The sequence below is a fragment of the Petaurus breviceps genome, unplaced genomic scaffold, assembly GCF_028583685.1.
Source record: "Petaurus breviceps papuanus isolate PSGF00001 unplaced genomic scaffold, PetGlider_PUasm1.0 90692, whole genome shotgun sequence".
Taxonomy (NCBI): domain Eukaryota; kingdom Metazoa; phylum Chordata; class Mammalia; order Diprotodontia; family Petauridae; genus Petaurus; species Petaurus breviceps.
The window spans coordinates 3,830,775-3,855,562 of NW_027187313.1; the positions used below are offsets into that span (position 1 = coordinate 3,830,775).

The following is a 24,788-nucleotide window of genomic DNA, read 5'->3' on the forward strand; positions in this document are numbered from 1 at the left end:
AGGTTCAGCTACACCTGGGGCATCTAAAGTGCCCAGTAGACAGAACACTGGGCCTGGAGTCAGAAAGACCTCAATTCACATCCAGCCTCCAGACACCAGTGAACTAAGTGGGTGACCCTGGGCAAGTTTCCTCAGTTGCAAAATGAGGATAATAATAGCACCCACTTCACAGGGCTGTTGAGAGGGTCAAATGAGATCGTACTCAAAGTTTACCTAGCACAGTGCCTGGGACATAATAGGTGCTATATAAATGCTAGCTGCTATTATTACCAGTGTTGGTGCTTGACCCTCAGGCAATAACAATCATCTAGGCTTCTGTAATATAAAGGATTTGGACTAGAAGATATCTAAGGCTACTTGTAGCTCTAAATCTCTCACTATTACAGCATCTATTATAGAATTTGTATATGAGGAGTATTCTATGCTGAAGAAATATATGCTTCCAGAAGTACCAGAGGAATACCTCAAAACTGAATATTATATAGGTCACTGGGCTAAACATTGGATAAATGCAATTAATAATAAGACAGTCTATCGTCAACATGGAGTTGATATTTGGGAGGCCTTCAGGACTGCTTGAATCGAGTTGCAAGTCTCAGCTTTCATAACCTAACAACTAGCAAAGAGCCAGGTGGCAGGAATTAAGCATGTCATGGTTAACCATGTCTGGGTATTTCTAAAACCTCTCATACCACGACCTTCTTACAAGACTACACAAGTTAAGAAGGTCAAGGCTGGGGAATTCTCAAGATCCATCTTAGAAGGAAGTCAAGAGGCCACACTCTTTCCCCAAACTGGATCTTTTATTTAGAACCAAGTAGCTGAAATTCCCCATCATTCTAGATACATAAAATTGTGGGGACTTTAAGGGCTGGGGGACCAGGGTGGGGAGATTGCCTTAATTTGGGAGTGGTGGGGGGGGGAGGATACATGGTGATGGTGGGAAAAGTCCAGATTTTGGAGTTGGAGGGCCTGAGTTCAAATCCTGACTCTTCCACACTCAGTACTCATGTAACCTTAGGCAAAAGATACTCGGCCACATATAAAGTGAGGTTGGATTAGATAATTTCTGTAGTCCTAGTGAGTACCAATTCATGATTCAATGATCCTTTGGTCTGACTCAATTTTTACCTAAATAAATAAGTCATAAATGTTTTACTGAGATTCCTGTTTTGACAATAATGCTCAGTCAATCTGGTGAGGCTCCCCTTCCCAGAATGCTCATGTTGCTGTGGCAGGTAGCCAAGTCTTCCACCTGAGACCCTGATGATTTTAATTGGTGAGTTAAAGTCTCTCTCTCTCTCTCTCTCTCTCTCTCTCTCTCTCTCTCTCTCTCTCTCTCTTTCTCTCCCTCTCTCTCTCTGCCTACTTACACAAGATGAAGACATGCATGTCAGAGCTGTTAAATCACACTTTTCACTTTTGATACTCACTTCACACTTCTCAAGCACCCTTTATCAAACAACAAAAGCATTTTCTCTTTCCAACCAACTCTGTGCCACCTTCTCTCCTAGCACCAGACTCTAACTTAACTCCACAGTCCTGGCTCAATACATGACAAGTGTTGGCCTCATCTCTGCAGGTGAGGAAAAAGACATGGAGAATTTTGAAAATTAGGGAGCAACAGAATCGGAGGTATCAGCTTGAGTTGTTACATGTTGTTGATCATGAGTCCAGGCCATCGCTCAGTATTCCTGACCCCGAAGGGTTCAGTGAAAGCTTTGAAGGCATTAGTGCCCTGGGCCACTTACCTCACAAAAATTCTGGGTCGTGATTTAATACAAAAAGCAGGAAGCTAGAGCATGACAGTAATCTTTGAACAGACTTGAATAGAGCTGACTGGCTCCCCACTGTCTCCTGATTCCACTTACACCAACTGTGATGTACCATAGGTGGTGAATGAAATACTTGGTATTTATGTGGTGCTCTCTGCTGAACAGGATGGGGGTTGTCATGCCTACGAATTGTACTGGGAAAATGTAGAGAACAGAGAGAAATCTGATTCTCCTAGGTATGGGCTAGGCTACATTTACCATGCCACACTGCAGGTGGGAAATGATGCATCTATCTCCATGTCAAAAGTAAAAATTTCCTTTCAGATTCCTGGTTTTTGTTTGTTTGTTTGTTTTGTTTTTAAGAGGAAAATGGGTAGTGAAAAGAGGATGGTCTTGGAAGGACTGCTCCCTGGATTTTGGCCAGTTCCCCTGGGAGTGATTCAATCCCATGGAAGAAAGGATATTGGATGATACCCAGGAGGCCATTGGCAGCAGAGCCAAAGACAGATCTCCCACTTTTGCTTGCCCTTCACCCAGCAACTAGCCAAAACACAGAGCTGATCTGCCCCTCTGAAGGAAGAATTGGCTAAACCTACCTACTGTGTATGCATGAATGTGGGGGCAATGTGGTGAGAAAAAGGGCTAATGAAGAGCTTATATTTTCCCTTAATTAATGCCTACCACATAGCAGGAGCTAATAAATACCTATTAATGACCTTTTATAATTCATAAGCATGCCCACAATTTGTACACACACCCCTTAACACATACATATGTGCACACATGCCTAGAACACACCAGGATGTCTTGCAATGCCACAGGTACAAGCAGGACTTCATCCCAGTCAAGTCATTCAGTCACAGCACACCAACACGTTCACAGCAGGCAAAGTAACAAACAAAAATTCTAGCCAACCCAGAGAAAGACACTCTTTTTTTTCTCTTTTGTCTTTTTTTCCTCAAAAAGGCATTATTAAAAAATATATTAAACCAGGTAAATTTTACTCAGATGTCACTTGGCTGGAGCAAATTAACAAAAAAAAATCATAAAATAAATATATTTTTGGTTAAAAAAAAGAAATATGTCCCTATACATTGAATACCTGTTACTAACTTGACAGCACTGCTTTCAGGGAAAATGTCCAGTTAGATGGAGGAGATGCATGGGGATGATGGGAGGAGTGTGGAGCCCTGGAATTGTGGGTAGGACAGAGAGTAGGGGATCAAAGAGGGGCTGAGGAATAGGGATGATGGGGAGAAACAGCAAACATGGTCTCTGTCTGTTTCATTCTCAAGGGTTTCCCAAGGTCATGGGGTTCTGAGGGGAAAGGCAGTGTTGTGAGGGCACAGCAGAAGAAAAATACAAAAACTGAAAAACCAACATGGGAACACAAAACCACTACATTGTTAGAAACATCTGGTTAAAAAGAATACAAAAGTGACTCCTTGGAGGGGGAGGCCTGATGCTCAACCCCACTTTTCTCTCTCTTTCCTTTGAATGGCAAGAATCACTTTTAAAGATTTCTGTAGTGTGTGTGTGTGTGTGTATGTGTGTGTGTGATTGTGTGTTTTTGAGAAGGTTTTTTAAAATCTCTTCTCTTATCAACTGTTCTCATGTCAGAAATCATTGATTTCACCAATCCGATTCTGCTTGTTTTAGTCTCCCAGGAAGGGAGACAACGTATGTTATGTTTATGCTTCTGTGTGCCCACATCTGCATTCATCCTTTTTCCCCAGCATGTGACTCGATCCATCCCTTCAACTTTCATTTGCTCAAATGCACACGATTGGCACTAAGGTAAGGCCATTTAGACAGTCTTGGTTTTCCCTGTTTTCCAGCCCCGGGGCATAATCAGGGCCCCCAGGTTAGCTACAGAGCTTGCCAGTTTCATACTCCACGGGATTTGGCAGTTTGGCATTGAAGGCTCTCAGGGAGGACTGAATCCTGCCCACTTCATTGTTGGCCAGCTTGAGCCGATGCCGGAGCAAGCAAGAGAAGAGGTCGAGCCGGACTTTTCCAGGAGGAGAAAGCTGGTTCACTCGGTCTCTGATCTCAATGAGCTGTAAGAGGGCAGAGTCCTGGGAACCTTGAGTGTATGGGTAATCCAGCTGGAGGATTAAGTCCCGAATAGCATCGGGGTCAAAGGGCATGCTATAGCCAAAGACCTGTAGGCTGTTGATTTTCATGTAGCCAAGATTCTTGGAAGGGTCGGACATCTCAAGGGGCTCATAGTAAAGTGTCTCATTAGAATTGTCATCCAGGGACTTGATTCGGCTCCTCAGGTAGACATGGACGGTCTCAAAAAAGGTCTTCCACTTGTTACCCAAGGTGAGTGTCCAGTTTTGGCACTGGGCTGACGCATCCACATTAGTCCTTTCCCAGTCTGGAAAATCACCTTCATTCACAGGCATGAACCAGCTCTCTGAATGGCTGCCCCCAAAGGGGTTGACATAGATGGCCATGGCGGGCTCCAGGGTGCTGTTCTTGGTGAGACAGATCTGGAGTGACAAGGCCAGCATCACATGTACCAGCCCTGGCTTGTACTTGTTGCTTTTTAGAGTCAGAAGCATGCGCTTTCTCCATGAGGGGTCAAACCAGCTTCCCAGACGCATGTCGTTGCTGATGAAGATAGAGTGTACCTCAATGCGGCTGTCCCGTTTCTGAAGCAGGTACTTAAGTTCCAGGTCCTGCAGATCCGTCTCCAGGCCTAGGTAATTCTCCAGGGACTCTGCCACCTCTGGCCGGCACAAACCCTGGGTCAACACGTAGCCATCATTGCAACTCCCACAGCGGGTGCTATTGTCTGGCGCACAGGCAGCACAGGCTGGCCCGTCACCCAAGGCACACGGAATGGGACCCTGGCAGGAGGACTGGTCATAAGGGCAGGTACAGCTGTGGCTCTGCTCCAAGAAAGTCCCAGGGACAGTGCTTTCTGCACAGTATAGGAAGGACTGGATCCTGTTCCACCAATAGGGTAAGGGCCTGGAGAGAGAAAACAAGAGAGAAGCTTTATAAAGTTAAGGTGGAATACGCGGATACATCTTTCGTAGGTTCACTTGTTAGGGTTAATAGGAAGAAAGAGGAGAGTCAAAAAGGCATGGTCTAACTGGCGGAGAAAAGAGGCCCGCTGCCTGGGGAATGACCCATGCAATACTAAAGAGTCTGTGCCACCATGCTCAAGCTCTGCTGTATGAGCACCGAGGAAATTTGCATCATGACCATTTTTACCATAGTTGTACCTTGGCTCTAAAATCCACAGGAGCTCTCTTGAATTCAGAATCATCTCTTCACCACTGTTAGCAAGTTCTCTGTAAAATGATTCTGCTGACCCACTGAATCTCACTGATTATTCCCCATTATCATGCCCCCTCCTCTGCAGGAAGGCTTGTCAACTTATTGTGCCTTCACCTGCCATTGAATGCCTCCCTCACCTCACAGGTTGCTCCACCTGCCTGAAAGGCTTTCCCAGCTCTCATCCACAGATCTATGCCCATCACTTCCTGTCTCTGGCTTCCTTTGTCATCGCTTTGCCCCCTGATGCCCCCAAACAGTTTTTGTCCTTTGCTATCTTTCCTTTGTGAGAAATGCAGCATGGTTTATTGGCTAGAGTCAACCTGAAAACCAGGAAGATCTGGGTTTGAGTTCTATTCTCTCCTTCATGCTAGCTGAGTGATCCTGGATGGGTCACTTAACCTTCGGTGCTCTGGATAACTCTCTAAGACTATAGGATGCAGAGAAAGTGCTGACCTACAACAGTAGATGGAATTCCTTCAGCTATAAGTTACCTATGCCAATGAAAAGGAAAGGGAAAGGGATAAGTATTTACACAGCACTGGCTACATGTCAGGCACTGTGTTAAACACTCTACTGTGACCTTGAGAGGTAGGTGCTATTATAATCTGCATTGTACAGTTGAGAAAATAGAGGTTAAGTGACTTCCCCAGAGTCACACAGCTAGTAAGTCTGAAGCCAGACAAGCTCAGGTCTTCCTGACTCCAGGCCCCACATTCTAACCACAACATCATCTATCATCTAGCATATCCCTATCCCCTAATTGGTTCTACAATTTTTCCCATAAATTTAGTTAGTCATTCTAGTGAGATTAAAAGTTCCTTGAAAGACCACTTTTCCTACTTCTGGGGGCATCTTCTAATGTCCCCAGCATAGATGAATAGATATGTACTATATGCTGCATAAATACATATTTTTAATTTTTGTAATCATAAACTTAATCAATCATGAACATTTGCATATGCAAAGAGCAAAAGGAGAAATGAATACAAAATTGTGAGCTTCTGTCCTTTAGCTTCTTTTTATTAAAAGTGTTTGTTAAAATGAACACAGCAGTAACAAAATCACCCTGTTCATTTTTCTTCCAATCTGAACTTCCTTTTGTTTATAAATACTTGTTGAATGGATGACATCAACAACACAGTTTAGTCCCAGCCCACCCCCCAACCATTTATTTTTCTCACGGAGACCAGGTACAATCCATCACTCTTGTTGTCATCATTATGGACAGGATCATTGGCCCAGGTCATAAAAGGAGAGCTCGGAGCTCTGGCCTTGTCTGGCTGGGCAGCTCACCTTTCCTTAGGCAGCCAGAATCGAGGCTGTCTGGGGCAGCGTTTGCAAAGGTTGAAGAGGCGGCGAATGACCCGATGGGTTTTCTTGGACAGCAGTTTCAGGGTGGTCCCCAGCTGCTGGTAACGGTGCTGGAGGCTTGAGTCCATGGCCCAGAACTGGGAGATAGCAGTTGAGTTCAGGAAGCGGTCCTCTGGAAGCCGCTTCAGCAGGGCCTGGAATTCCTCTGTGGGGAGAAACCAAATGGCTTAGACTATCAGGAGAGGAAAATGGGAACCATGCAGGACTCCTTTCTAGAAGTCTCCCCACAAACATAGGTTGCATCTTATGGAATACTCCGGAAAGGATTTCTGTCTGAAGTTTGGGGTTCAAATATCATTCTATTTACTTATTACCCAGACTATTTACCCTCTCAATCTCATGCTCCTTGGTTGTAAAATGAATGCATCAAACCAGACACTTCTTGAAAATAATGTGATAATGTACCCAGGGGGGAGGTTGGTTTAAACAGCCTCTGTGTAGTCCTTTCTATCTATAAATGTTATATTTCTTTCCTGGCAAGGCTCTTCTCTTGGGGTCTCCTGGCAAGTTCTTAGCCTTTTTTTCTGACAGAATTACCCAAAGGGTTTGCTTCTTATGGTTGGCTGAGCCCAGAACTAGAGAAGGAATGAGAAGGAACAAACGGTGAGTGAGGGCCTCAAGGCTCCTTTCCTAGTTGGTCCTGAGAAAGACCCCACTGTGGCCAGGCAATGGCTGGTGGGGCGGGGGCAAGAGGTCCTGTCGGATGTCTCACCTGACTCCTCAAACTGCCTGTTGTGAGTAGCCCAGGTGTCCTGAATCTGGAGCAGACTCTCTTCCATGGCCTGGATGTCCGGTTCCGGGCAGTTGCACTCTGGGAAGCTGGGTCCACACTCACACCAGCAGTCATTCTCCCGGCAGATGAGCTCCCCTTCAGAACTGCAGGTGATATAGCTGAGAGCGGCTGCCACAAATCGCTCTCTGAGGTATTCAGGCAGCAGCACCTGCAGGCCTGAGGCAAAAGACCTGTCAGAGGAGAGGGACCCACTCCACAAACAAAGCCCTGACCTCAAGTGGAAGAGAAAGAGTGAGCTTCCAGCCCAATTCCCAGAAGAGTGGCATCGAAAAGACCCTTAAAGATTATCCAGCCCAGGGGTTCTTCACCTTTATGTGTGGGTCATCTGGGGAAGCTACAGATCTGTCTCACAATCATGTTTTTAAATGCACAAAATAAAATGTACATGATTATAAAGGAAACCAATTATACCAAGATACAATTACAGAAATCCAAAACCACCAGGACAACTAAGTTCCAGGACCCTTGCTTAAGAACCTCTGCTCCTGCCCAGGAACCTGAGGTCTGGGAAGATAAAGAGATTTGCCTAAGACAATGCTGAGATCTGTGTTTGTATGTATGTGTATGTGTGTGCACATCATATCCATGCACATATGTATATAATATGTATGCACATATAGCATGTATGCACACGTATGTCATGTATATTAGGCATGATGTATGTATATAATGTGCGCATGTATGTGTCACATGGGCATGTTTAATGTGTGTGTATATACAGTATATATAAACATGTAAGTATTTATGCATGTATAGCATTGTGCACATATTATACATATATGCATCATATATAGCACTGTGTGTATATATGTGTGTTCCTAATGAATGCATGTTTATGTACATGCAGTATGTATGTATACACACATATAATGTATGCAAGCATGTATAGTAGTGTGTGTATGTGTATATATACATATATACGTGTGTGTATGTATATGTGTATATACAATGTGCAAGTGTATTATATATAGTCCTATGTATATATGATGTGAGTGTGTTGGTGTCTATATATAATGCATGTATGTATATATACATATAATGTTCATGTGTACATAAAGAGTATGCATTGTGTGCATGTATATATGCATGTAAATGCCTGCTGTACACATTAACTATTAAGATTTTTTACCTTAACGTTTCTGAGTCTCCCTTCCATTATTGAAATGAAGGTCATAGAATCAGAAGCGGAAGGGGCCTAAAAGCCAACTAGCCCAATTTTCTCCTTTTAGAGATGAGGTCGCTGAGGCTCACAAAGGTTAAGTGACTTGACTTGGGTTACACAGCAAATAAACATGGCAGCAGATGAGATTAGAACCCAAGTCCTTCTGACTCTGAATCCAACACTCTGTTTTTTGTTCTGGGCCTGGAGTTAGAAAAATCTGAGTTCAAATTTAGCTTCAGACACTTATTACCTGGGCGACACTGGGCATGTCACTTAAATTTTGTTTGCCTCAGTTTCCGCAAATATGAAGTGAGGGTAATAAGGCCACACACCTTCTAACATTGTTGTGAGGGTCAAATTAGATAATATGTGTAAAGTGCTTGCTTAGTACACTCCCTGGCACATATTAGACCTACTTACCAATGTTTCTATCTTTTCCTTTCCCCTACATCAGGGGTTCATAACCTGAGGTCCATGAATGTTTTTTTTCCAAATGATATTTTGATAGCTATTTTAATTAGTTTCTTTTGTAATCCTATGTATTGTATTTCATGCATTTGAAACATTATTCTGAGATGGGGTATGTAGACTTCACCAAACTGCCAAAGGAGTCTATAACACAAAAAGAGCAGAAACCCTGCTCTGTAAAAGTTTCCTAAGGTCCCTCTCAGGTCCAGTGTTTTATGATTTCCTCCTCAGATCTCTAAGGTTGCTTTCAGTCCACGATACCAACAAGTCTGGCTGCCTTACTTGGACAGTAAACCCAAGGGTTCCATCTCATTGAGCCAGCTGAATGAGGGAGTACCTGTATCCCCATGACTGATAGGGGAGCATCTGGAAATTCAGTAGAGAGCATCATAATCTTAAAGCTTAGTCAATTCTCTTGCATTTGACAGAAGAAGGAAATAGTGCTTACAAGAACTCACCCAAATTCAAATACGGAGATGTCCAGTGATCAAAGGAATTCAGGGAAAGAGAATGGGATTTCTAGTTTTACATCGGCATTTAGAGTATGGAAATGGGAAGAGGTCTTTAGATAAATAAGGGGTTTAAGAAGTACAGCAAGAGATTTGTGGTTAAATAGTACTTTCTTGGCCTTTCTCTTTGAACCTATCCTTAGCTTTCCCCCATTTAACTGGACTTGGTAAGAAAAACCCTAGTTTTCATTTGGCAGCATCTTCTCCTGAGATTCCCACCCCAATATAGTAGACAATGGAAGTTGTGACATCTTGAAAATATGAATGGAACTCATTGACTAATTCCCTAATGGAGACAAATGGACTAATCCAAAACCATGCTCTGGAGCAGGGGTGGGGAACCTGTGGCCTTGAAGCCACATGTGGTCCATTAGGTCCTTAAGTGCAGCCTCTTGAAAGGCCACATGTGGCCTTGAAGCTACAGGCTCCCCACTCCTACTCTGGAGTAAAGACCTGTGTTGAATTCCCACCTTTGACACTTACTACCTATTTAATCAAAACTGGGTCTCCTAATCTCCCTGGTTCTCAGTTTCCTTAGTTTTAAAATGAAGGGGATAGATGAGATGGTCTCTGAGGTTATATTCAGTTCTAAATCTATGAGTCCACGAATTCCCTAATATGGGCCCCCTATGATTCCTCTGATATAGAGAAGGGTAAATCAGATGATGGTAGTCTTACTTACATTGGAGCAGGTGTGAGGGAGACCCAGTTCTATGTTTCCAGCTCAGTGTTAACAGGAAGCAAACCAAGGAACATTTCTGTGCTTCAGGTCCAATGGACTCACTGTGAGCTGGAGTCATACCTGAGCTGACTGCAGAAAAGTACAAGTCCCCTATCTAGCTTCCCAGCTACCGGTAAGACAGCTAAGAGCTTGACTGTGGATAACCTGCAGTGGAGGGAGGCCCACTCTCCTGATACATGGATGTTCCCAAGGCTGGCCTGCAAAAGATGAATCACCCCAGCAAACCTGTTTGTTTTGTGACCTAGGGAATGGGGAAGTGTTGAGAGCAGGGAAGCAAAAGGACCCCAGCTTTAGAACTAGAAAGCAGGGCACTGAATCCAACTCCCTAATTTCACAGATGAGGAAATCAAGAGCTGGCAAGATTAAAAGACTTGACCAGGTTACAAGTCTAGCAAGTGTGGAAGGTGGGAGTTGAACTCTGGTCATCCTGACTCCAAGTCAAGTGCTCTATCTGGAGGGAGGTAAGTTGCACAGTGGTTAGGGTCGTAGACCTGGAGGCAGGAAGACTTGAATTCAAATCTATACTAAGACACTTACTAGCTGTATGGGAAAGTCATTTAATCATTCTATGCCTCAGTTTCCTCAACTGTAAAATGGGAATTAATGAGATAAAATAATTTGGAAATTCTTAGCACTGTGTCTAGTATATAGAAGGCACTTAATAAATGATTCACTCTTTCCTTCCTTTTTTCCTTCCTTCCTTCCTTCCTTCCTTCCTTCCTTCCTTCCTTCCTTCCTTCCTTCCTTCCTTCCTTCCCTCCTTCTTTTCTTCCTTCATTCTTTCCTTCCTTCTTATCCTATCCTGTACTTTCCCCCAGCAAAGCATGGATTCCTCTGGCTCAATTCCTGCCAGATTCATATTTTCCTTGAACTTCCCATCGCTATGGCCTATATAAACAGAGGGAACAAGACCAGAGAGACAGAGTAGTTTCCACCGTCTTGGTTTACACCATGAAGCACCCTAAAAGTTGGAGCTGAGGCATTTTTGTATTTAGACATCTGTGTCCCATCCTCATACTGCTCTCAGCCCTCCCTTTCTAGGCTGCCTGCCACTGGTTTACCCTTGAAGAGGGCCCCACATCACATATACTGGTTCCCTACCTTCTCCTAACTCCTCCCCACCTTCATGTTTTCTCCCCCTCCTGATGGGAATCTTCTCTGCAGCTGTAACAGAGGTGCCCTGAGTAACAGCTGTGTGAGTGATGGGCTATAAAATTAAATGGCATAAACTATTCCAAACCAACCACTAGACATTTTGAACTTCACCCGTCACTAATTCCCAGACACACAAACTAGGCTATCCAGGGACCTGAACAAGGATGGATGATAATTGCATTAGTTGGCACCAGGGAACAGGCGTTCTTTATTTCTTAAGAAAAAAATAAATAAAATTAAAAAAAAATCTGACTCCCATGGCAGTAGTAGGTCGCTCCTGGCTCAGAATGGTTGGCATTTGTAATAATAGATCCTTGGTGAGGGTTATTGATTTTATAATGTAGAGACAATAATATCTTAAACAGAGTCCAATTCAGTTAAGCCTCAAGAAAAATGAACTTTTCCCCCTGCCAAACAGCTCTGTCTATATCAATTTGCATAGCCTTGGTCCAAAGGATGTCAGAGGGAAATGGAGTACAAAGTCAGGGGCAGGGTATCTCTCTCCAGGCCTAATGCAATTTTTTTCTAACTTCACTCCCCTTTTTGCTTATTAAACTCTAACTAAGAATCTCTCCCCTTCCCTGTCCCCTCTCCTTCCCTTATTCCCTTCCCCCATCTTTTCTCTCTTCCCCTTACCTTGGCCTTTAAACTGTTTCCTCCCCTTCCCTTCCCTCTTGCCCTTCCTGTTCCCCTTCCCCTCTCCACTCCTCTTTTCCTTCCTCTTTCTCTCCCTTTCTTCTTCCCCTTCTACTCCCTGTTTCTTTTCCTCTCCCCTTTCACTTCCCTTCCTCTCTCCTTATACTCCCCTTTCCTTTTCCCCTGGATTATCCTGTATCTATCCCTTCTTATCTGTGTGACCTAGTCCAAGTCACTTTACTTTTCTCTGAACTCAATCTATAAAATGAGGAATTTGAATTAGATCTTCATCTCTACATCTACAATCCTGGCATCTTTACGTTTTCTTCTATCCCAAAATCCTTGTGTACTTTTTATAGAAGGCTGGTATCAATGCCCTCTTCACTACAGACAACTTGGGGGTAAAGAAGGTAACTGCAGAAAGAACTTTGTCTTGGAGAAGATTTGAACAGATCCAGGAACTTGGGAAGTGGGCAAGCCATTTCAACATTTTTTTCTTAAGGAGGAAAAGGAAAATATGAATTCTGCCTCAGACATTTACTAGTTGTATCAGTTTCCTTACCCATGAAATTAGAAAACTGACCTGCATGGTCTCTGAGGGCCTTTTCAGCTCTAAACCTAAGCTTTGATGATCCAACGTCCAGAGAAGGTGTCTTGCTTGATTTTAGCAGAATGAAATGAGTGCATTTTCTGTTTGTTAATTTGTTTTTTGGCTTGTTTCTGTTTTTCCCCCTTTCTTGCTTGAGTAGCGGTTTACTGACACTGCAACGACTATGAAAAGGTGGGGAAAAGACTTCTTACCTAACAATTGAACCTTGTTTTCTGGACTCTGCACCAGGACTGAGCTGACAGAATCCAGGTTATCATAATTACTGCAGCCCAGAGGGCCTGTCCGTGTCTCTGTGACCTAGAAGAGTAAGCAGAGAGAGGGTTTTCAGTCAATAGGCATCATTTTCCTTTAGGACTCACCAATGAAGTCATCCAAATGTGCTTTGGTAACCTATCCTAGACTCCTCCCAAGGAAGTCAAATTGGGTTAAGTCATTGAGCATTCATTAAGTACTTACCATGTACCAGATGCCATAGGCCTACCAAGGAAGGCAAAAGTAGTCCCTGCCCTCACCAAGCTAAGAGATGAATGGGGGAGATAACATGTGAACAATGAGGGAAATACAAGATATATACAGAATAGATAGAAATAATCTCAGAAAGAAGGCACTAGTAGCAGGATGCATCAGAAAATAACAATCAGAACAGTTATTATAATAGTGATAATAGTAATAACAGCATTTACACAATCTTTACAGTGCTTTACATATGTTATCTCATTTAATTCTCAAATAGGAGCTATTATTATGTCCAATTTACATGAGGGAAACCAGAGAGAGATATTATATGACTAGGCCAAGGTTACATAGCCTGTAAGTATCTCAGGCAGGATTCAAATTCAGATCTTTGAGCTTCAGCTCCTGAATTCTGTTCATCTACTGTGTCACCTTCCTGCATCTAGGAGAAGCCCTCCTATAAAAAGTTGCCTTGAAGTCTAGTGATGAAGTAAGCTAGGGAAGCTGAGAGGTGATGGAGAGGAAGAAGAACTTTCCAGAGATAAGGGATCTCCAGTACAAGGGAACTTCACATGCATTCTTTCCAGGGACTGTGGCTCAATTTTCCTTCCTCCCTATTTTAAGACAGAAGTAGGATATAGTATACAATTGACTAAGAAGAGTTATGCCCCAGAGCTCCATGGTGCCTGAATTTCATTTGGGAGCCAAAAGAATCCTGAGGCTCTTTGAAGAAGAGCTGATGTAGGCTTGGTAAGACAAAAAAAAGAACAATTAAAGCATATGCCAGCTAACAAGAGTGAGTGAAGTCTCTAAGCAGAAGAACCGTGGGCAATCTTTGATGCCACCTCTAACTCTCCCTCTGTCCTCCTCCCCATAGGAAGATGAAAAAGCCTCCGGATATGCAAGGGCAGGCCAGATCCTCTCTGTAGGATGCTGGCAGACAAGTCGTGCTGGAGTCAATTCATGTGGAATTGACAGACTTTGGGGATCCCTCGGGAAGCAAAACACTAGAGGAATTTGAATTATGAGTAGTATTATTAGTATTAAACATTTAAGTCCCACCTCAGCCCTGAGAAGGCCGCAGAGAAAAGCAGCCATGGGCTTTACTGAATATTTTAATAAGTATATTAAATATACATAAACTCTTATAGCCACGTACTATTCTAGAGAACTATGGAACCTCTTTAAAATATTACAAAGCTGGCCCATCAGTTTTCCCATGATGTTTAAAGTACAAGTTGAATAATATGTAGCTTTAACTGAACTGAAACCATTATGCACTAAGAATGATGGGCCATGGCTCAGGATTTTAAACTTCTTTGCCAAGATTCACTCAATTAACAGGTATTTATTTGGCATCTATTGTATGGCACTTTGCTAGATTTTTTTGAGGTGGGAGGGAAAGGGAACAAAAGAAAGAGGTATAAGTCACATTCCATGATCTTGAAGAGGTTATAGTCTACTTTTCTACTGAGTGAATGAGGATGGGGATAAAGACTATCCTGACACATGAAATATTCCACTAAATTATATGGTAGTGGTTATGGAGGGAACACTGGGGCACAGGAAAGATGGAGGAATGTTTTTGCAAGGATCAGTTTTAGGTTGGGTCTTGAAGGATAGATGGGATAGAGAGGATGGGAAGAAAGGAGAGGAAAAGATATTTCAGGAATGAAACAAACAAGGCAGTAAAGTAAAAATGGAAGATGGTTGATGGAGAGATCAGTCCAACTCAAATACTGAGGGCACATTATTAATCTTGTCTGAAGTGGAATCTAAGGATGATTATCCCCATTTTATTCATATATTTTATTATCTTTTGTTTTCACTTCAGCTAGATTTTCCTCTGTATTCCTCCTTCCTTTCTCTCCAAGACAATATCCTTTACAGCAAATAATTTTAAAAAGAGAAAAAAAGAGAGAAAGAGAAAAATTCAATAAAAATGATTAATACATAAGAAAAAAGTTGGTATATACAATATTTCACACCCATGGACCCCCACCTCTGAAAAAGAGTGGGAGGAGGCATCTTTTCATATCTCTTCTTTGGGACCAAATTTGCCTTCTGCAGTTTTGCTAACTTGTTTCAATTGTTTATGGTTACTTTTTTCCCATTTACTTTGTTGTTGTCATGTGCATATTTTTTTCCTAAATTGACTTTCTTCACATTGCATCAGCTTCATTTAAGTCTTTCCATGATTCTCTACATTCTTCATGTTAATTATTTCTTATAGCGCAGTAATATATATATATATATATTTATATATAAAAAATTATAGCACCCTAATTTGTTTAGATATATTCTAATTGATGGTTATCCCCATTTAGTGGGGGAGAAATGAGGCACCAAAAACTTAGAAGATTTACAAATATCTTTTCCTCTTAGAAGTCAGTTGAGACTGTGCCAGGCTAGAACATTGACTCAAATTTTTGCCCCCCACCCTAACTCCTACATATAGATTGATATTTCTTCAAAACCCAAATTTTCCAGTTCCTCAATCTATTCACCTCCGGTGATCTAGTCCTCCACTATTCCTCAGTAGTACACAAAGGCAATGACACCCAGGGATATGCTCGTGGCCTTTTAGAGCCAATTGTTAAATTTTCTATATGAGTGTTTAAACCTTGGACATTGGCAAACTACAAATCAGGGCTTGATTTATTATTTTGTTGAATGTCTTTAAATATATACTTTAAACAGTGATGGAGAACATAGCAATCATGCAAATTAAACTTAAAAGTGTGTCAAAACACATTTTTTTTCTGGAGAGCAGTTTGTTAAATATTTACCAGCACACTAGTGTACATCTTTGATTTCATCACTTACAAGATTCCCATTGCCATAAGTAAGAATTTAGTTCTTCGATCTAATCATGATCTCTTATCATTCTATCTCTTCCTAATCCTCATTCATTTTAAACCTAGTTTTCTTCTTTATTGTAACATTGAATCTCTCACTGCTCAGTATTTTTCTGGGCAGTCATTCAGAATTTTGCCTTGTACTCTTCCTTTTCCAATCTCCATTCCTTAGCGAAACCATTCAACTCTTCACTCTCATCTTCTTAAAATCCTACACCCCTTCCTCTCTTCTCTCTCTCTCTCTCTCTCTCTCTCTCTCTCTCTCTCTCTCTCTTCCTCTCTCTCTCTCTCTCTCTCTCTCTCTCTCTCTCTCTCTCTCTCTCTCTCTCTCCTCTCTCTCTCTCTCTCTCTCTCTCTCTCTCTCTCTCTCTCTCTCTCTCTCTCTCTGTCTCTCTCTCTCTCTCTGTCTCTCTCTATGTTTCCCTCCCTCCTTCCCTCCCTCCCCCTCTTAACATCTCTCCTGCTTCAATAAGCCCCCACCCTCAATTACTGTTACCATCTGCTTCCCTCTCTCCTATTCACATGCTGCTCAATGGAGCTTGAACAAGTCTTGCAACCATGTTGACTAAATCCACTACAAATTTATGCCCTTTAATTTTGCATAGGTCTTTCCTACAGCACAACAATTGTATAATTCCTCTCTAATTGATTGTCTATCTCACTCTCTGATGTGGCTCTTCATTCTTCTCTTCATTCCTTAAGCCTTAAGGAGCATTCTTTCCCCCACCCTCTGAGCTCAGATCCTCACTTTATACCCCCCCAAAAGAGAGAATCAGGGCTATTCATACAGCGCTTCTACTTCTCTCCCCTGAAACCGATAACCCACCCTCCTCATCTCACAGCCTCTTGACATCATTCTCCATGTTTTAGGCTGAGAATGATTCAGAACAGTCCTCCAGAAATTTAATTTCAATAAGGGAACACAATGCAATAGTCATAGGTCATTCAACATTTAACAAAGAAAGATTTACATAGCTATAAAAGGAGGATATTTAGCAAGGATAGGCACTGAGGACACCTTGAGTTAATTTGGCTGAGCAAAGGTCCATTGCCTGACATACCTACTGTATCCAAGCATCAGAGATAGCACCTGAAGCTTCTGGTTGCTTTGCACCAGGTGATGAGAAAGAGATGTCAATAATATGAGCTTTTAGTCCCCTGAACTAACCAATGACCTCAATACCTTTTAAAGAAAAGCTAACCTAACTGTCACGGGGGTTGGAATGGGGATGGGGGGAGCATATTGCTATTGTCACACTCCAGGACTTCCTCCTTTATACTAGTCTCTGATAAAAGAGTACTGCTTTTCCTAACCAAGATCAATATCTCCACATATACCTTGGAGCCTGTCCCCTCATGTCTTTTCCAGTAGATTTTTCTTTCTATAATCCCCCTCCCCCTCCAATTTTCTATTTCTCTAATTTTTTCTCACTGTATTTTTCCTGTAGTCTACAGAACTCTTGAATCTCCCTAGTCCCAAAGGGGAAAACAAACAAAACAACAAAACAAAACAAAGCAAAGCAAAACAAAACAAAACAAAAATCTTTACTAGGTCCTACCATCCCCCTTTAACCATCAACCTATATTTCTCCTGCATTTCTCAGCCAAACACCTTAAAATGTCATCTACAATCAATGTCTCTACTTCCTTTTTTTTCATATTCTCTCCTTAACTCCCTGCACTGTGACTTCTGACCTCACTCAACTAAAAATGTTGTCTCCAAAGTTACCCAAAATTTCCTAATCAACAACTTTAATAGCCTTTTCTCAGTCCTAATCTTTGACTTCTGTGCTTCATTTGCCACTGTCCACTACACTATCCTCCTGGATACATGCTCTTCTCCCCTCTGGCTTCTCAAGACACTGCTTTCCCCTTGTTCTCCTCCTTCAAGTCTAACTGCTTTTTTTCTCCTATGTTGATTAATCATCCGTGTCATGCCCACTAATTGTGGATGTACCCAAAGGCTATGTCTCAGGCCCTCTTCTCTTCTCTCTACATTTTCTAAATTGATGACCATATCAATTCTCATGGGTTCAATTATTGCAACTATGCAGAAGACTCAGAAATCTAGCCTTAGTCTTTCTCCCAAGTTTTCTTCCCACATTGCCAAGTGCTTATTGAACATGTCAAACAAGATGTCTCAGAGATAGCTCAAACTCAACATGTCCAAACGGAACTAATTACCTTTCTCCAAAAATCTCACCCCTATTCCAAACTTCCCTGTTATTATCTGGGACATAACTCTTCTTTTAGTCATCCAGACTGATAACCTTGGTGCTATCCTGACTCCTTATTTTCTCTCACCCCACATATCTGACGAGTTGCAAAATCTCATCATTTGTATCTCAACAATGTCTCTAAGAAACATCCCCTCCTCTTCACTCATACAGCCACCATGCTGGTTCGGGCTCTCATCATCTCTTGCCCACTGTAGTAGACCCCTATTTGTTCTTCCTGCCTCAAATCTCCATCCCTCTAACTCATCCTCTTTAGAGTTGCCAAAGTGACTTTGCTAAAGTGCAAGTGTGATCAGGTCACTATCTCCCCACTTTCCCACCATCCCCTCAAATAATATCAATGATACTAATACACATTACCTCCAGGATTAATTTACTTTCCTGTGTGGGGTACTTAAAGCCATTCATAGTCTGACTCCATAATTCCCCTTACACTGTACTCTGTCCCTCTCATTTTGTGATCCTGCCACAATGTACAGTGCTCTACAGACGTGTCACCCCATACCCATACCTAAGGAGTAGTATGGAAAGAAAGGGGTAAAAATAGCTATTTCCCATAACTTGGGTACTTGTGAAGAATATATAAGCATTGGAGGAGTGTGTGGACTGGGTAACAGATGAACCTGACCCTTGAATGAAATGAACTAAAGTAGGAAACAAGCATTTAGTAAGTATCTACTATATGCCAAGCACGGTTCTAAGGTCTTTGCAATTATCTTATTTGATCCTCACAATAACACGGGAACTATTAATATCCCCACTTAATAGCTGGGGAAACTGAGGCCAACAGAGGTTAAGTGACTTGTCCAGGATCATATAACTAGTAAATGTCTGAGGTCAGATTCGAACTCAGCTCTTCTTGACTTTAGGTCCAATGCCCTGTCCTTTGCACCATGTAACTGACTCTAGACAAAGGAGACAAAGTAGAGTTGATCACACACACACACACACACACACACACACACACAAATACTCCTTTGGTGTAAAATATAAACATATATATATATCAAACCCATCAAAAACACAAGCCAGGGTAGGGATAGGGGTACAGGTCATTTGGAGGATAATATTAGTGAGGTTACAGGCACCAGAAGAGTAATCTTCCTGATGCTGGAGAATTGAGGGATTTGGAAAGAACTGGAATCTAAGAGACTATTTTATATTTCCCTTTAGAAAACTGGAGAGTGGCTAAACATATTGTGGTATATTGATATAATAGAATATCAGCGAGCCATAAGTAATGACAAAACAGACAATTTCAGAGAATCTTGGATAGTATGAACTCAATGGTATTGTTTCCTTGTATTTCCAGAATTTTATTCTTAAGCACCTCCCATCTCTCCTGGGTTGACTCCCCATGTAGTACTTCAATGCACAGGACCCTACCTATCTTCCCTCTGAATTCTTTGAATAAGCTTTCCAAACATCTAAGTGGCACTTCAGATGTGCTGAGATTTCCTCTCTGTTATCACAAACTCTAGAATAAAGGCATTACTTCCTCCCAGGGTTCTCATCATTCTCACCCCAGGAACCAGTGCTTTCCTGTTAGTGAGAATAATATCCAGAAAAGAATATCCCCTTTTGGGCTTTTCCACATTTTGAAGAATGGAATAATCATCATGGTATGCCAAGAAATCATTAGCCATTAGCTATGACACTCAAAGAGATCTGCAGTAGGTGTCTGAATAATTGAAGGCTGCCACCACTACTCTATCTTGCCACTGGTACCAAGCTTGTGATGCTTTTCACACATCTAATTTATTTCCTTTCTGTCTAATAGGTCTGTATTATTTTCTAAAATGACAAAATTGCTTTTGTCTCTTCTCCCACTGATGTTTACCCAAATATTCTATGTCATGTTTCTTCCCCTTGTTTCTTACTTTCCTTGCAAGAATATAACTTTTTATACCACATTACCCTCTTTTACCCATACTATTTTTCTTGAAATAGGTATAATCACCCAAAGTCATGGTTCCATTGTTGGTTTCATTCCACCAATTCTGAGTGATGCCTATGAGGTCAAATTTGGCCTCTGTGTCAGGAACTCTAGTTTCTTTTGTTTGTTGCCTAAAGTTTTGACATTTTTTATATAGATATTTAAAGCTACAGGTCTTCCCACTAGTCCCTTTCTTTGTCTCTTGTGATCTTCTGAGTGTAACTATCCCTCTTGCCTTGAAGTTCTTCTCTTCAGTGGTTCTCTCTGACATCATTTTAGATGATCTCTCTAAAGTCAAAACAATCTTCAAAATAATACTAAGATGTTCTAATATGCTAAATATTAATAGATCTAACCCCCATAAACAGAGGGTTTTTTGGTGGGGGTCCTCAATAATTGAGAGTGTAAAGGTGTCCTGAGACCAAAAAGTTTGAGAACTGTTACCTTATGATATCTAAATTGAGGGAACAGGGATGTGTCAGCAAATGTTTAATGACTGGGTCTAGCATCATGGGAGTATATAAAGGATATACTTGTAAATTTAATTTGCATTATTAAGATTTTCTCCATAATTTTAAAATTATGGAGAATATTTTACCATTTACTATTTACAGACTATTTACTAATAATTTAAAATTTAATATATTTACTATTTACAGACTATTCAAAATATTAAATCAAGCCCTGATTTTCAGTGTGTCAATTTCTTTGGCGTAAATGTTCACACTAAAAATTTAACAATTAGCTCTTAAGATCTGGCTTTCTCACATTCTAGATATACATAAGTAGGCTCCTCCTTCCCCTATTCTTTTTAGTATAAAGCCCTTCTATATATACAGGTTGCTTTCACATGATAAAAGTTCATTACAGCAGGCATTGTTTCATTTTGTCTCTGTTAAAATTGTATTTGTCTTATCCACTATGTTTGCACAAGTCAAGGATTCTGTTATCTTGCCTCCAGTGATCATAGTCACAGAAAGAGAAGAATCAATCAAACAGCTTATTAAATGCTTGCTGTGTACCTGGCCCAGTGTACAGGGGATGCAAAAAATAGTCCCTGCCCTCAAGGAGTTTCAATCGAATAGGGGAGACAGTGTGCAAAGAAATATATAAAAAGCAAGGTATGTGTAGGATAGGTGGAAAATAATTACTAGAGGGAAAGCACTAGAACTAGAGCAGGTCGGTGATACAGCAGAGAGAGTGCCAGCCCTGGAGTCGGAAGGACCTGCATTCAAATCTGATCCCAGACACTTACTAGCTTTGTGACCTTGTACAAGTTACTTAACCCTGTTAGAATTTAAAGGAACACAGGGAGGTCAGGAGGTAAAACAAATAAGAAAAAAAGTTTTTCAGACATGGCAGAGAGCCTGAAGCAGAGAAATTGAGTATCTTGTACATAGAACAGCCAAGAGGGTCAGTATCACTGGATCAACAAAATTCATGTTGGGAAGAGAAGACTAGAAAAGTCGGAGTTGTCTTCATTACAGCCTTCAACGCCAAACAAAGTGTATATTTCATCCTGGAGGTAATAAGGATACTTTGAAGATTAAGTAGAGGGTGGTTGTGACATACTTCAACCTGTGCTTTAGGAAAATCACTTTAGTGGCTAAATGGAGGATGGATTGGAGTGGGGAGAGACTTAAGGCAGGTAGACCCACCAGTAGGTTATTGCACTAATCCATGTGTGAGGTGATGAAGACCTGTGCTAGAGTGGTGGAAATATGAGGGGAAAGAAGGAAGCTTATTCAAGAGAGATTACAATGGTGAAATTGGCTGGTCCTGGCAATAGATTGGATATAGGTGATGAAAATACCAGAGTCCAAGATGAACCTGAGGGACTGGGAGGATGATGTTTCCCTTTACAATAATAGGAAATGTAAGAGCAGGAGAAGAGATATGGGTAAAGATTAATGAGTTCTGTTTTGGGACATACCAAGTTTAAGATTTCTGTTGCACATACAGTTCAAGAACAATTGTACTACTAGATCTGAAGAACTGGAAAACCATGCATGGGGCTGAGGGGTAGCAGTTGCCAAATGACATAACCCTCTCATGGGACAGGAATTTTTGGCTTCATTTAATTAAAACTTTCCTATGGAAGAATTCTGAGATACTTGCTGGTAATGATGGATTCTTGCTACATTCAGTATTCTTTACATGACCCTCTAAAGTTCTCTTTCCAACTGATTGGGATTTCATGCACAACTTTATTCAAATTCTACAATTAGTTAATATATTTATCAAAATGTCTTAGTGGTAAGAACATTGGATTCAGAATCAGACAACCTGGATTTAGATTCCAGCTTTGACCCTTTTTATCCATGTGACCTTGGGGAAGTTTCAAATCTACTCTGCTATAAAATGGAGATAGGTACTATAATATTTGCAGCACCCACATCATAGAATTACTGTGAAGAAAGCACTTTGTAGGTCTCAAATAATTTGGCAAATCTGTTACTATTATACTAACAGAGTACAAAGGTATTAGGTTCACATTATTTCCTGCAGTATAGGAATTTGGTGGAGAATGGGGAAAAAAAACTAAATGTGACCCCTACCATTAAGTTCACACTTGGCAGGATCTCAACCAGGGCTCTGGGGGTAAGAGGGAAGCCCATTAATCCATTACTGGGTCCCAAGCCAGCAGATCTTTCAATTTCTCATTTCATCAGAGACTGTGCTCCATGAAGAAATGAGACAGCTGCTTCAACCCCAGCTCAGAAGTTCTAGATCATAAGTCTGACAATGTATGAGGTATCTGACAGGACAGGGCAGATAAAAGAGATGGGGAATCACTGTAGGGGAGTCTAGTGGTAGCCCCACTAAAGCAAGGTGATAAGAATGCATGGTAGGAAGAAGGGAGAGGAGTGTCCCTTTCTTAGTCAGTATTCAAGTGCAAGCTTACGTAAGTGGGCTGACCTTGAACCTGACATGTGATCAAAGATTTGACTTTTGGGGAGAACTGGGTGATCAGGGACAAAGAGTAGAGTCTGTGAATTTTTTCTGCAAGAGCAATGGAAGAAAGAGGCTGCAAATAAAGTGGTAAAGAGAGTGTCTGTAGCAGCACAAACCCACACACTCAAAGAGAACCTCTGATAAGCTTTCAGGAAGGGAAAATAATTGTGTGCTAATTGGTCTGTTGACAGAGAGAGTCCTGCCTTCCTGCCTTCTGAAAGCCCAGATGAATCTCTCCTTCATTAGCAAGTCCAATTTTCCATAAATAACGGGAGCCTGCAAAACCTCACTCCAGCCGCCCTGCTTTCCTCTTCTCTACCCTTCCCCCATGCGATCCCCTTCCTAGGGGGGCCCTGTCAAAGCAAGAGCCAGAGAGAGAAATGGGTTTCTAATTGCAAACATTAGGGCTGGGGAGAGCTGCCTGGGTGAAGGTGGGTGTGCTAAAACAAGCACAAATTTAATCTTACCTCTGCTGTAGTGCAGAATTCAGACAGGTCATTTTTAAGGATACTCTTGGGAGAAGAGGGAATACCAGAACTCTCCCCTCACCATCATTCTCTGCCCAGAAGATGTAGGGCAGCTTCTCTCTCATCAGTTCAGACAGTTCCTAAATTCTCCCTTCTCTTCCTCCTACCTCTATCCTCTCCCTAAGAAGATGACTGAATAGAAGATGTTCTACAGGTAGGGAACAGAGCCTGCCCTATCTCCCTTCCCAGTCCTTCCATCTTTATGAACTACACAGTCCTTTATGTACTACCCAGCACTCTAAAGAAACTAGTAAAGAATAAGAGGAAGGAAAACAAGCAAGGAAGCTTATACCTACCTGTTCAGAGAGGCAAGAAAAAAAGCAGAAATTCTCTTCCCCTGGCTTTTCCTTTATGGAGTGAGGAGAGTTAGCAGGCTTCACACTACTGTACCCTTTGTAAAGAATACCTCTAGTTCTGTACAGATGGAAAGCTCTCTCTGTTTGTCACAGGGAAGATGTTTTCAGTTGAAAGAGAGAGAGAAAACAAGTGCTGAGCAGTGTCAGCAAAAGAGTAGACATTGGCAAGGGTGAAGGTAAGGTGATATGTTCAGAGATGCTCATAATAATGGATTGTGCTACAACGTGAAGATAGAAATTCCAAAGCATTAGCTAGTTGCTAGTTAGCAATTTAAGAGTAAAGACAAAAATTTCAAAGACTTCTGGTGGGACATCTTTGGAAGCTGGAGCTAAACCTGTCGGTCAAACATGTTTATATGTCAATTGTGAAGGGAGAAATAGTATAATTATCTCACTCCAAAGTCTAGCTTTGTAACCTTGGGTAAATGATTATTCTTCTTCAGACCTCAGGTTCCCCGTCTGTCAAATAAGGGGATAGATCTAAAGGCTTCCCAAAGACTTCCCAACTTATAGATTATATGATTCTATAAGGCAAAATCGTTGTAACAAATCCATTTGATGTTGTAGGAATTTTAGTTTCATCATGGGCTTGGGAGCTGGGAATATCACTGCTATCCATGGTGCCCTTTTTTGAGGAGATGGTGTGGGAAAGAGGGAACTCAGAACTCTAAGCCACACTTTGGGCTCAAAATTTTCTTTCCAGTGTTTCTAGATCACAAAATCAATAATGTAATATTAAAAGGAATTATTTAGTCCAATGCCTCTTGCTTTATAGATAAAAGAAACTGAGGACCATTGAGGTAAAGAGACTTGTTCAACATTCCATGGGAACTATGAATGAAGAATGAAGTATGTCCTGTCAATAATACCATCCATTTTACTTGGAGTAGCTAGTTGTACCTTTCCCTTTGGGCCGTCTTTCACTAAGATCCCTTTGGGATAGCTAACCTA

General features: G+C 41.5%; 1 protein-coding gene across 1 annotated transcript in view; it reads right to left on the reverse strand.

Moving 5' to 3' along the window:
• Nucleotides 1-2,757: 2,757 nt before the first annotated feature.
• The window catches only part of BRINP2 (BMP/retinoic acid inducible neural specific 2), a 149,947-nt gene continuing 127,916 nt past the window's right edge, over nt 2,758-24,788 (reverse strand). Inside the window, exons 5-8 of the mRNA XM_069065503.1 lie at nt 12,707-12,812; nt 7,153-7,389; nt 6,363-6,585; nt 2,758-4,757 (exon numbers count right to left, since the gene is read on the reverse strand). Of these exons, the coding sequence (XP_068921604.1) occupies nt 3,641-4,757; nt 6,363-6,585; nt 7,153-7,389; nt 12,707-12,812 (1,683 nt within the window). The 3' untranslated portion in view covers nt 2,758-3,640. The remainder of the gene's footprint in view (nt 4,758-6,362; nt 6,586-7,152; nt 7,390-12,706; nt 12,813-24,788) is intronic.